Genomic DNA, 13,348 nt, shown 5'->3' with positions numbered 1-13,348 from the left:
AGGTATTTACATACAAATCAAATTTATATATCTAAAATCTATATTTTAAAATTTATTTCTAGGGACTTTTACATGCATAGCACACAATTTCTTACGCATTTAAATTTTCATATTTACAAATTTAACACTAAGTCTTTAATATCATAACAAAAATAATACTACTATCATTTTTTTAAAAAATAAAACACATATTAATGCATATTTTAAAAAAACACACACACACACACACACATATATATATATATATATATAACTCTTTTGTTTGCAGAGTTTGTAAGACTTCTTGAGGTCAAAAGTTCGATCTCACCTGCCTTTGTGCTTGATTAAATTCTTAGGCATATAAGATTAATCGAGAGGCTCGTCAAATAGCCTCAGACCAATCTTTTATATATATATATCTGAAAATTTTGATGTGAAATACACAAATACATAAGATTTGTGTGCTATCTATATGAATTTCCATTCTTTAACACTTAAATTTTTAACTTTGTATAGAAATATCATTAATTTTAATTGGTTACTAAAATACATTTATATTAATTTGTTATATATATATATGGCATGTTGGTAGAGCATCCTCTTTGAAGATCGCAAGTCCCCTCAGGTCTCGGGTTCGAATCTCTTTCTGGTGCAATGCCTCATTTAGGCAGATGATACTTGAATTTATTTGCACACCGCGCTAGCTCCTAGACCCAACGATAGTTAGTGCAATAAGGGTTGATTGACGATTTTGCCCGTTGATATATATAAAGGAATCGATATTTGACAGAGACCCAAATACCAATTGTTTGTGTTATGCCCTATGGTGAGAAGGCCGCACCATGTGTTATTATTCAAGGATCACCGCACCACAGGGATTCGAACCTTTGATCTAAAGGAACTTTAACCCCGCCAACCAAAAGGCCAAGGCATGAGTGCATGTATATGTGTGTGTGTGTGTGTGTATATATATATATATATATAAAGTTTTTTATGATTAAACCTGCATATCAGGAGATTTATAGTGATGAAAGTATGATGAACATATCACTTATTTAAATTTTGTTATAAAAGCTTTATGAATATTATGATATTTATATTGAGCATGAGATTGATGTTGATGGCGAAACAGTTAGAGATAAAACATTAACTATAAATAATGATGAAGCAAATCAAACAAGTGAAGCAAAAAAGTAAAATAATTACCATTAATTCACTACATATACAAACGAAAATGCAAGAAATCTATCAAATCAAACTTGGATAACTATTTAGAAAGTGGCCCAGAGATATGTTCAAAACTTTGTATGGAAATCGTGCTAGACCTTATTTGTGGATCAAATTATATTCATTCTCATTACAGATTAAAGGGATGAAATCAAGAACATTAAAAACTATTGTTCCATATCATTATTTGAGATATTATCTAATGATATTTTGAATACATTGTTCTCACCTTCTCAATCAACATAAGTTTTGTGGAATGCGTCAATAATTTTAGACATTGTGTGTAGAGATCACAAATACAGAAAACTAAAAACATATTTCTGTAATCTCTAATTTGTATTCATATAATATGAAGTAACAGTCTACATGATGTTCTCTCTACAAGACAACATATTCAACTATGTGAGACACAATAAATAGGAAGAAAAAAGCATTAAAATGAAAAATTTTAAGCTCCCATGTCTAACTTTTCATACACAAACTCAAATGTTTCTAAAAGTGGATCACAAACACGAGAAGGATAAGAGGCTTTCAAAGAAATAAAACTCAGCGTTGGGCATTCGCTGGGACACCTCTAGCTCAAACTCAAACGACACTCCATGAAAACCATGAAAGTAATCAAATGTAACATAAGAAATTTGACTTAAGTTTGTGAATGCGGGTGCAACGGCTGTGAAGCAGGACGATAATAGTTCCGGGACCAAAAGGGATGCAGGCTATGGCTTCGGCTACTATGCAGGTGCTGGATGAGTATCAATGCAAACGTGGAACATACTCTACGTGACTAGAGTGAGAAGGGGAGCAACGACTACGGGGCTAGAGTGAAATGACACGGGAGCGAGAATATGATTTAAATTTTCAAAATAGAAGAAAAGAAGATTATTAATACCTCCCATCGCGCAACTACGTCCTCATATTAGCAAATCGAACAATCCATATACCCCAAGTTTCACCAAATATAAATTAATCGAGCAGCTCCTCGAGTTCACAAGCTGAATCACTCCAAACTCCAATCGGTAATAAGCTGAAATTCAAATTTGAGGCTCAACAAGCTTGATTCGTGAGCTGATTATTGAGTCAAATTCAAGTCAACTTGAGAGTCAGTTTGACTCACCTACACCCCTAAGCAGGACCACAAAACAAAATCAATGCGCACAGGCAAAACATGTGGGCTAAGTTAAAGCATACTGATTTGGTTAAACAGGGTAAAGTTAACAATGAAACCAGTGTTGAAAATCCTAAAGCCATTGAATTCTAATATGGTAATATTAAATAAATAAAACAATCTAATAAGAACATAAAAATCTCAATAAAATTCAACTTTTAGAGGCTTTACAATAACTTCCAGCAATAAAAAGTAGAAAAAAAGGGATTTAAATACATGACGCCATTCTATAACACATAACTCTAATGTATCTGCATACCTAACACCTAAATTTTAATATATAAATACTAAAATTTCTAACGCTACAAAAAAATGTCACTGATATTAACTCCTTTTTAAATGAACCATATATTTTGATGTGATATGACACAAAAGTGTTATACATAAATATCAAAATTTATACAAACAAATACGAATTGTGAGGTATGCATGTAAATACCCCAGTAAAAAAATGCGCTAACCAGCAAAATGACATAAATTTTCCTGAGATATTTATAGAAAAGTAGCTGTCATTAATTCAAGCTTTTAAGTCAAAGAACTTAAAAAATAAGGAAATCAAAATTTGGACCATTTGGTATTGTGAAACAACTAAGCTAAGCCAGCCACACTATATGCCCACTGATCTCAAAATTGCTTACTTTTGAAATTAAAAATATACCAATCAGTTTATTCCAGTACTAGCTATAATCATAAAAAGCATATATTTACCAACATTATAGAAAAATGCGTTAAAACTATGATCAACACAATATCTTAAAATCATCATAAAACAGAAAAAATCTTTAGTCATCATATTGAAACAAAATAGAACAGAAATTAATTCTAACTGAAAATTCCTCCACTCAAAATAAGCAAACAAAAAAACTGCAGCAAGTCTCAAATTTGTTCTTCAAAAAACCAATATAGATGATGCAAGAAGGGCGACTAAACCTAGTTCATGCGGCGGATAAGCTCGTTTATATAATCTTCCCTGTTTCCAGCATCTCCACCTTCAACATAATGATTCCTCTTCTTCTTCAGTCCTCCAAGTGGTGCCTTCAGCTTAAATGGCCAAAGAAAGTTATTGGCCTCCTTAAAATGAGGCCCTACAGAGAAAATTTCATGAATGAGGTCCTCAATGCATATAATATCATGCTTTCCTAGCCCCTGAAGCCAAAAATAAATAATAATAAATAAATAAATATCTTAAACTTATATAAATAAGTTAAAAAAATTGTCATTTTGCAGAGAATTTATACAGCATATATGAATCTAGACCTGCTCAATGATGTCATTGCTGGTCAATGGAATCCTTTGCTTGTTCAGTTTCCCATAGCCCCTCTTGTATATCAACTCCCTTACGCTTTTAAGGTTTGGATAACTGGAATATTAAAATAACAAATGATCATAAATTTGCTAGCCAGATAAAATTTCGCAGATTAGCATACACATACCACTTAATTCCTATGTATTTACATATCAAACTCCTAAAATTCAATTTTTACATCGATGCCACCAATACCGTAAATATGATTTTATTATGTATTTCCATATCTAACATCTCAATCTGGATATTTACTCATATAACATCCAAAACTTTAGATCACACCAACAATACCATGAATATTATCTTTTTTTTTTAAGTAAATACACATTTTCATGCATATGTTAAAGTGTTGTATAAATAAAAACTAAAGTTTGAGTTAAAGATGCTGATATATAAAAAATTGTGATAAAAAAATATTAACTTCTTTAAAATGAAAAAACATATTTTCGGCCTATGCGAAGGTGTTATATAAACATTAAAGCTTACATGTTAGAGATGCAAATAATATAAAAATAGTGAGATAGGTACTAAATTCCACCAACTTGTTAAGAAAAAGGAAAGTTTGCATGCATGCCATTTAATTCCTAGATATTTACAAATCCAACAACTAAACATAATAGGGCACCTTACTTGTGCATGAAGATGTGTATCTCACTTTTTATAAGTTAAAATAGTGCTATTTTTTTAGGTGATGTGAAAGATTTGGGTGATATGAATGCAAAAAATAAACTTTAGAAGTTAGATATGTAAATACATAGGAATTGGATGGCAGGCGTGTAAATGTACCCCCATCCCCAAAGAAAAAAATAAGGAAATTGATTGACAGGCAGAGAAAACATACCCATAGGTGACATAGGGCTCCACTCTGCGGAGCATATTAATGGTAGCTTTGTTCACTTTTAAGAATACTCCATTAAAAATCTGAGGAAGAAGGAATGTGATAAAGAAATTGCATTGTATTAACCAGGCTTGGAAGTGAAATTAATTTCAAGCTTTTTGCACATAAACCTGTCTCAGGCGCAAAAGCTGCAAAATCTTCTTAGTTTTTGGGTCAATAGCATTGATCCTACATAGAAGGAATCACATAAAAAAAGTTTGAACAGCCAATGTTTACTTAATTAGTCACCCAAACTTTAAATGAATGTATCAATGGAATATGAAGCAGTTGAGTATAACTAATAAAAAAACATTACGATTATCAGCAAAATACGATTAATTTCATGAAATAAGAAATTAATTAGAATCACAGAATGACAATGGTGATAGCGAAAGTGTACCCGCGGATTCTGATGATGAACAGAAGCTTGGCCTCGGGGCAAACGTAGAATCCTCCTTTCAGTCTAGCCTCGCGCTTTAGCTGTATCAGCTCCCTCTCCTGAAAGAGAAATGAAATATATATCTATAAACATTGATTGCAATTCGAGTTAAACAATAAATATAACGGAACAAAATGATGATCTGTGGTTCTCCTCTCGCCTGCTTCTGGTACTCTTTGACATCTTTGTTGTACTGTTCTGCCCTCTTAAAAATGAGTTTGCGATTCTCTTTATTCTTCTTCCTCTTCTCATCTAACTTCTGCTTCTTCTCTAAAGCCCACTGCTCCTCCCTCTTGCGCTTTTTCAATACGGACTCCGGGATCACAGAGTTCGCCTCCGACTCCGTCATTTTCCTAACTGCAATCCCTCCTCTTTGATCAGAACAAAGTTAAGGTAAATCAGATCAAAATTAAGTAGCAGATCGAGGGGGTGAGATCGAAAGGAAAGCTAGGGTTTGCCCGGCACTACCTAGATCGAGCGCTGTGGATTCGGATCTCTAAGAAAATGGCGGCGGAACTCGACAAAAAGAAAGCGGGGAAGAGCTCCAACAATTCATTATACGATGGTTGAAATGGTGGGGGCAAACGATCCAACGGTGAGGGATTCGTGGTGGCTCTGTAACGCAATCTTAAACGTACGATTTTGTAATGGGTTTCTTCTAGGGTTTCGTAGCATGGGCCGGCATGATTTGGGTTGGGCTTCCCGGAGAGCTTGTTTAGTATAAATTATCTGTGAGGCACTGGGCATAGTCGGATGGGTTGTCGTGCGATTCACGATTACGTGATCACATCTGGATCATCATTCGAACATGCAATCGAATGATCTATGACTACCTCAGAAACTCCTTCGTCAAAAATAGTAACTATCTATTTAAGTTGAGACTCCCACGAATTAAAGATATAGAACTTGTCATAATTTCACTCCAAATAATTGAAAGCATATATCTTTATAGAATTGATTTTGTGCCTCCAATAGCTAAATAAGAAATATATATTAACTTTATTATATATTTTGGGTAAGCCCAAAACTTGTTTTGAGGATAGAAAATAATGGGTTTGGGGAAGACCAAAATAACCTAATTAATTATGCAATTTATTATTTAATCTTTTATATCTTTTAGAAATATATATTAACTTTATTATATATTTTGGGTAAGCCCAAAACTTGTTTTGAGGATAGAAAATAATGGGTTTGGGGAAGACCAAAATAACCTAATTAATTATGCAATTTATTATTTAATCTTCTATATCTTTTTATATAAAAAGATAATCATTATTAAATTATTTTAATTATATTGTATTTAAATTAAATTTTTTTATTACAATTTTGCATTGGGTCTTTACATCATAAAAGAGCTAAAATAACAATTTTTTTTATACAGTTTCATGTAGAGAAATTTACGGGAGTGAAATAGGAGATAATATCTTAATTTTATGTGAAGATTTAACATAAACACACTAAGTAAAGTTTCATAAGTGACACTTGAGTATTTGATTGCACAATCTTGAAAAGAAATGAGAGAGAAATAACAACAATATGAGGCATGACTCAATTAAAATATTTCTAATAGTGTATATCATATTTTACAACTAATGTGCTTACCCTTATTGAAGGAATCAACATAGCAGACATGAATCACATATAATGAATTTTGTGGTAGAACCTAAAGTAGGCTCGAGGCATTTAAGTTATATTCGAAAGATTATATCATAGTTTGTTTGATTGTTTTTTTTTTTTAGGATGCGAACAAAGGGACTAAGTAGTTAAGTATAATCTTGGAGTGAATGACAATAATAATTCTGCAAATGATAGCGCATGTTGATGATGGTGCATGTTGCTTTTATTTTTAATAGTTGGCTATAGAGGTAGCAAGCGTTGGCGTTATATAGATATCAAATCTAAGTATACCCATAGAGATGCATCATATGACTAAGGGTACATTGAGTTGGAGATGTGATGGATAAATAAGTTTAATAACTTGAAGTTGCTAATCTTGTTAGGAGAAAGGAGAGATCACGTTTTAACTAGTGTACATAAAAAATATTATGTGCTAATCTTAATGAGATATGATGGTCTAGGAGAAAATAGTATGATGGAGGAGAGCAAGCTCATAAAAGATCATGAAACATACTTGTCCTACCGAGTTAAGCGGTCTAAGCCAAAGCTAGTAAGTCTAAAGCCAACAGAACCACGAGACTGACTAAATACAATTGGAGGATACAAAAATTGTTGTAAAAAATGACGACAATAAAGCGAAAACCAGATTGAGAAAATCACAAAACATAAAACACGGCGGAAACACACACAGATTTACGTGTTTCGGCAAATTGTCTACGCCCACGAAGTTGTAGAGGATTTTATTACTTCGAGGATTACACCCTTGACTACGCCGACTTACAAGAAAGAACTCTCTCTCTCTCTCTCTTCCTCTCTCTCTCTCATCTCCTTATCTCTCTCTCTCTCTCTAATGAAGAGATGCACCTGTTGAATGAGAAGCTTGCTTTTCTTTATGTCTCTCCACCGTAATTCACCTGGGAAAAAGCAAGGGAGAGAAAACAAAAGCAAAAACTTTTCTTTGCCTTTTTCGTAAGCACCAACAGTGGTAGAGATGAATTAGCAGGCCTTTTGTTGTGCTTTTATAAGAAGCATTAAAAAGCAAAACAGGGAATTCCAATCTGCGTTTCTGTGTGAGAGTCTGCAAGAGGGAGAGTTATTGCGGGATCGCGTGAGTCCATTTAATTCTTCAGCAAGAGGGAGGCGGAAGATCAAATATGGACAAGTCTAGACGGGCTTAACAAAGGAATGAATAATAAATTTGGACGTAATTAATTAGTTGTTAAAAAGGTTTAGTGGACTGGCTCCACCGTCCTCAACAATTCTCTCACTTGAAAACTGGGACACTGACTGCATTTCCCTTGGCTGCACCGTTATTTTCCTCAAATATGATATCCTCCACCTTTCTCCACCTGTGCAGCTCAAAGTCTCGGTCTTCATGCCAGAAGACAAACTGAAGCTGCACATAAATTCAGTTTCTCAAGAGTAAAACCTTTAGTTGACATATCATCATCAACGTAGCCTTGTATCTCCAAACTTTTTTTTGGGATACTTATGAATATACTTACAACTCTCATTGCATGAGCAATATCCTGTCTCAGCTGAAGGTTTTTTTCAATAAGTCCAGTCTTTTACCTCTTACTACTATCAAACACAGTCTTCACCAGGTATACCCACTTGTTATGCAATTCCTTCTTCCCTAATGGAAGTTCTGTTAGCTCCCGCTTGTTTGAATTTTCATCTTGTAATATTTCTTTACGGCTTTATGGTTCTTTGATATATCTAAAATATATAGAATTTTTATACACATATTTATACCTATTTTTAAAATATTGTGCTTTAATGAAAATTATTTATGTGTTTTTATTTCAAATACAATCAAATAGATGAAAAATAGTAAAAAGAGTGAAAAGTGGTCAAATTTGAAGCAAAAATGAATTGAGGCGTCTAAGCGCCCGGGACTGGCACTTACGCACCAGTTATATAGAGAGAGTCGCCTAAGTGCAAGGTATCCTGCGTTTAAGCGTTAGAAGTAGTTATTTTATGATTCATTGAATTTAGACAAATTTTTGAAGATGTGTTTGAGGAAACCCATGGTAAAAAAGTGGGAATTAGCCCATGTACAAGAAAATTCATTCAATTAGTTTTTGAAAATATACAACTTTTAGAAGATTCATTGAATGGAGACACATTTTGAAGAGACACCAAGACACCCCTTTGATTTTTATTAAAGAAGACTTGGATGATCGGAGGAGAGAGAATCCACATCCAACAGTCATCATCCATCCAAGCAACCGCCGCCACCGACCACCTTTTATTTTATTTTAAGTTTTAGTTTGTAATGTGAGTGAATGAAGAGAATTCAAAGGAAATTTCAGACATTTGGTGGAGAAGATTTTAGATGAGTGTTTATCTTTGTAACTACATTTGATTTTAATCTGGATTTCTAGTTTTTATGCATGATTTCTACTTTTAAACTCATGTGTAATTGTGTTTTCTCCATGAATTCTGAGTAGTTTTCTTTATCTTTTTCCTTAAAATGATGAGTGATTAAGTGTTTAAAGGAAGTTGTGTGAAGTATTATGAAGTATTAGACTTCAAAGATTAGACTTCAAAGTTGGAAGAAGTTGTGTTGATTTGAAACCTTGTATTTCATTTACTTCTTGATTCGGTCAATTAAGATGGTAATATCTGTTGTGGGAACATGTAAGATCTGAGATAATATTGTCTCGATCAACAAATGGTAAGAATCACATATTGATTTCAGGGATGAGAATATAGTTCATGAGGTTGGGTGCAAATAAATAGGGAAGTTAACTTTCATGGGTGTAAAATTAGAGGACTTTAAAGTGACAGACTAAAACCCACAATTTGATTTATTGTTTTAAGTTTTGATACAAGATGTTAGCTCCTAGGTGGAGGGAGAAAATGAAACTCTAAAATGAGAGCTTGTACCTTCCCTACCTAACCTGTCTTCAATACTATTCAAACTATAGATTAGCAATGGTCTTTATATCATCTCTAGTAAGTGTAAATAATATTATTGCTCATATTTGACATAACATATTTAAAATACTTCCACAATCAAATTTTTATACTTCTTACTGATTCATGATAAATAAAATGATATTTTGATTATATTGTCTTCATCTTGCAAATATTTAGTTAAGTTAATTAGTTATTCACTTTATTTTCAATTATAAAAAATTTAAAAAAAAATCAAATTTTCATTCCTATTATAGTATCTTAAGTTTAAGTAAGAACATTTTGCTGAGTAGGATTTTTGTTATCTAAATTTTCTAGTTTTTTAAAAAGTGCATATTGTCAGTTTTCCCTGTGGGTTCGATATTCGGGGCTTAATCAAAAAGTTTTATATTACTTGATGACGATACATATACTTGCATAAAATCTTATATTTAAATATTATAATTATATTCTTCTTTGCTTCATGGTAGAAAATTTACCTAGCTTTTGCTTTGGAATAAATTTTTGGCTTTGTTGCAAAATATGAACTATTAAGAAAATTAAGCATATGTTGCATACGTCGCAATAAACATCTACATAGAAAGTCAGGATCATTCTCGACCATCTATCAGTACAAGATCTGGTTTTCCTACCTTTGGCGCTCTGTCACTTTTTATGAAACTAAGTTTGTTCTGCTTCCCCATAATGCACATATGACTCACGTGTCCACACCTGAGTAAATCTGTAGTCATATATAGTGTGTTAGTTTTTTTACTCTGAGTTAGTACTAATGCTCATTTGGTAACCTTCCATGTGCTATCTGAGAACACTACCAAATGACCACTCTCATTGAGCTGCCAACCAGATATGAGGTTTTTCTTCAACTCAAGAAAGTGTCTGAACTTTTGCAAAGTCCATTTGCTCTTGTTAGGGAGTTTCATATCAACGTCTCCTATCCCTAGCACGTTCAGAGCTATTCCATCAGCCAAATATATCTTCCCAAAGTCAGCTGCAACATAGTTTTGCATCAACTCCATGTGAGAAAATGTATGGAAGGAAGTCCCTAAATCCAGTATCCAGTCATCAACAGAACTGTGAACTGTCAGCAATAATGTATCATGTACCTCTTCAGTTATCACATTTGCATTATCATTCTCGTTATTCTTAGGATTCATGCTATTTTTTTATGTAGCCAGCATTGCCACAATTCCAACAGGTTGCTTTCTGACAAAACTTTAATTTTGATAGTTCTCCGTTTGAGTTTATGTCATTTGATCTCCATCTAGAATAAAAAATCAATGCAGAACTCAAACCCGATGACTTGCCATAATATTTCATGCGCACCTCCTTTGCCAAAATCAAATCACGAATATCTTCATATTTCAGTCTGGATTTATCTGCAGAACTGAAAACTATCATTCTCATGCATTCCCAAATATTTGACAATGAAGCCAACAATATCAGCGCATGTATCTCATCATCATATCAATTTCAACAGATGACAATTGATTTGTGATGGCATTAAACTCATTTAGGTATTGAGCAAGAGACACACCTTCCGACATCTTCAAGTTGAATAACTTTTTCATCATGTGCACCTTGTTATTCACCAATGACTTTTTATACATACCTGATAAAACCGCCATGAGATCTGCAGCAGTTCTCTTCTTGATGACGTTGTGGGCAATGTATCTCGACTGTGTTAATCGAATAACCCCCATAATCTGTCAATCCAACTGATTCCATTCCATCTCGTCCATCTTTTTCGGCTTCTTTCTCAGTAATGGAAGATGAAATTTCTTCCCATATAGGTAGTCCTCTATCTGCATCATCCAGTAAACAAATCTGTTCAGTTGAACTTCTCGATCCCCGATGTTATCACGTCGTCTCCGCCCATTGTTCTTTCTTTCAGCGCGAACCAAATCTCTGATACCTGTTGTTGTGAAAAATGATGACAATAAAACAAAAATTGGATCGAGAAAAATGCAAAACAGAAAACACAATGGAAGCACACATAGATTTACTGTGTTTCGGCAAATTGCCTACGTCCACGAAGTTGCAGAAGATTTTATTATTTCGAGGATTATGTCGTCGACAACGTCGACTTATAAGAAAGAACTCTCATTCTCTCTCTCTCCTCTCCTTCTCTCTCTCTCTAATGGAGAGATCTATTGAAAGAGAAGCTTGCTTGTCTTTATTTTTCTCCACCGTAAGTCACCTGGGAAAAAGCAAGGCAGAGAAAACAAATGCAAAAACTTTTCTTTGCTTTTTTCGGAAACACCAACAATGGAGGGGTTTTGGGAGAAATGAATTAACATGCATTTTGTTGTGCTTTTATAAGAGGCGTTAAAAAGCGAAACAGACAATTCCAATCCGTATTTCCGCATGAGAGTCCACAAGAGGTAGAGTTCTGGCGGGACCACGTGAGTCCATTTAATTAGCAGGAGGGAGGCGGGGGATCAACTATGGAAGAGTCCAGGCGAGCTTTACAAAGGAAGGAATAATTAATTTGGACGTAATTAATTAGCTGCCAAAAAAGTTTAGTGGACTGGCTCGACCTGCCTCAACATAAAAAAATATCATGCAATAAGTCTAATGAGATATGATGGTATAGAAGAAAAGAGTATGATGGAGGAGAGCCAATCGATAGAAGATCATGAAACATACTTGTCTTATCGAGTTAAACTGTCTAAGCAAAGCTGGTAAGACCAAAGCCAACTGAACCACAAGACTGATTAAATACAACTGGAGGATACAAAAATAAGTTATTTAACCAGATACGGGGCAAAAGATATCCAAGCCAACCATCAAAAAAGAGTTGATTAAAGGAAGATCCGGCTAGACATCTCCAACTATCATAATGACATATAAAGATCCCTCATCAGGTTCTAGTTTCGCCCAAAACTATCTTCTTTGCAACCAAACCTTCACAATATAACTATGATTAGAGATAACTGGGAAGGCAACGACGGGATCGCAATGCACAAAGACTCAAATTTCCTATCTTTCGCCCAAAACTATCTTCTTTGCAACCAAACATTCACAATACAACTATGATTAGAGATAACTGGGAAGGCAACGACGGGATCGCAATGCACAAAGACTGAAATTTCCTATCTTTCTCTCTTTCTGCTCTGTTCCTACCCAAAGGTAACTTGACATCTTTCTTTTCAAGTGAAAACTCATCCCAAATTTACTAAATTTACTCCATCGGTTCATTGGATTTAGCGAATCCTGGATTTCAGGTAAAAATCGACGAAATCTAAGTTTATCAAATGTGCAGCTTCATTTTGTCCAAAATGAATGTTTGGTAAGATTTAGGTTAAATCGAGCTTAAATCATGCTCTAAATTCATTACCATATAGGCCCTAAGATCTGAATTCATGAAATATGCAGCTTTAGTGTGTGTTTGATAGCGCACAATTAAAAGGATTATCTATGGAATTTATTAAATATAACCAAAAAATAGAAAAAGAAACACACAAGTTCCATATATTTATGAAATTTAAGATTTAAGATCCAAATTTTACCTTTGATTCATTAATAAATCCAACAAGGAGATGATTACTAAATCTGACTAACTCTAAATCCTTTATTCAGCCAAACAAACCCTTAATTTGGTCAAACTGACCCACTGACAGGATTTAATCGCTCTTTATATTCGTTACCAAAGAGCATACTAGGCTAGCCTTTTTCTTTAAGAAATTAACAGCAAATTATTATGCATTTACTTATTTTACACCCAAACTTTGATTTACTTAATTTACAGCACTAGCCGTCAGCACTCGGATCCAACCCGGTAAGGTACCGGCACAAACACGATATTTGCAGATCGTC

General features: G+C 33.9%; 1 protein-coding gene across 2 annotated transcripts; it reads right to left on the bottom strand.

Annotated features, from left to right (window-relative positions):
- Positions 1 to 3,263: 3,263 nt before the first annotated feature.
- Positions 3,264 to 5,562, bottom strand: LOC110024610 (60S ribosomal protein L7-4-like). 2 transcript variants are annotated; one of them, XM_020724676.1, is made up of 7 exons: positions 5,462 to 5,562; positions 5,154 to 5,364; positions 4,955 to 5,052; positions 4,686 to 4,743; positions 4,519 to 4,598; positions 3,629 to 3,731; positions 3,264 to 3,517 (listed from the first exon to the last, which is right to left on the bottom strand). In XM_020724676.1, the coding sequence occupies exons 2-7, from the start codon at positions 5,340 to 5,342 to the stop codon at positions 3,302 to 3,304; spliced, it is 744 nt and encodes a 247-aa protein (XP_020580335.1). In that variant the 5' UTR covers positions 5,343 to 5,364; positions 5,462 to 5,562; the 3' UTR covers positions 3,264 to 3,301. The 2 variants fall into 2 exon arrangements, with proteins under 2 accessions (XP_020580335.1, XP_020580336.1); XM_020724677.1 differs by having other exon boundaries at positions 5,154 to 5,350; positions 5,462 to 5,557.
- Between the last annotated feature and the right edge of the window lie 7,786 nt (positions 5,563 to 13,348).

This window comes from Phalaenopsis equestris, unplaced genomic scaffold (genome assembly GCF_001263595.1).
Source record: "Phalaenopsis equestris unplaced genomic scaffold, ASM126359v1 Scaffold000263, whole genome shotgun sequence".
Lineage (NCBI taxonomy): Eukaryota > Viridiplantae > Streptophyta > Magnoliopsida > Asparagales > Orchidaceae > Phalaenopsis > Phalaenopsis equestris.
The sequence above is the reverse complement of the archived record's forward strand: the minus strand, read 5'-3'. Positions and strand labels throughout refer to the sequence as shown.

Bases quoted from the DNA above. Each gene is read 5' to 3' on its own strand.
- LOC110024610 (XM_020724676.1), bottom strand. From the start codon at position 5,342: ATGACGGAGTCGGAGGCGAACTCTGTGATCCCGGAGTCCGTATTGAAA. The intron at 5,053-5,153 runs GCGAGAGGAGAA...TTTCTCTTTCAG, and splicing joins TCAAAGAGTACCAGAAGCAG to GAGAGGGAGCTGATACAGCT. The intron at 4,744-4,954 runs GTACACTTTCGC...CCTTCTATGTAG, and splicing joins TTCATCATCAGAATCCGCGG to GATCAATGCTATTGACCCAA.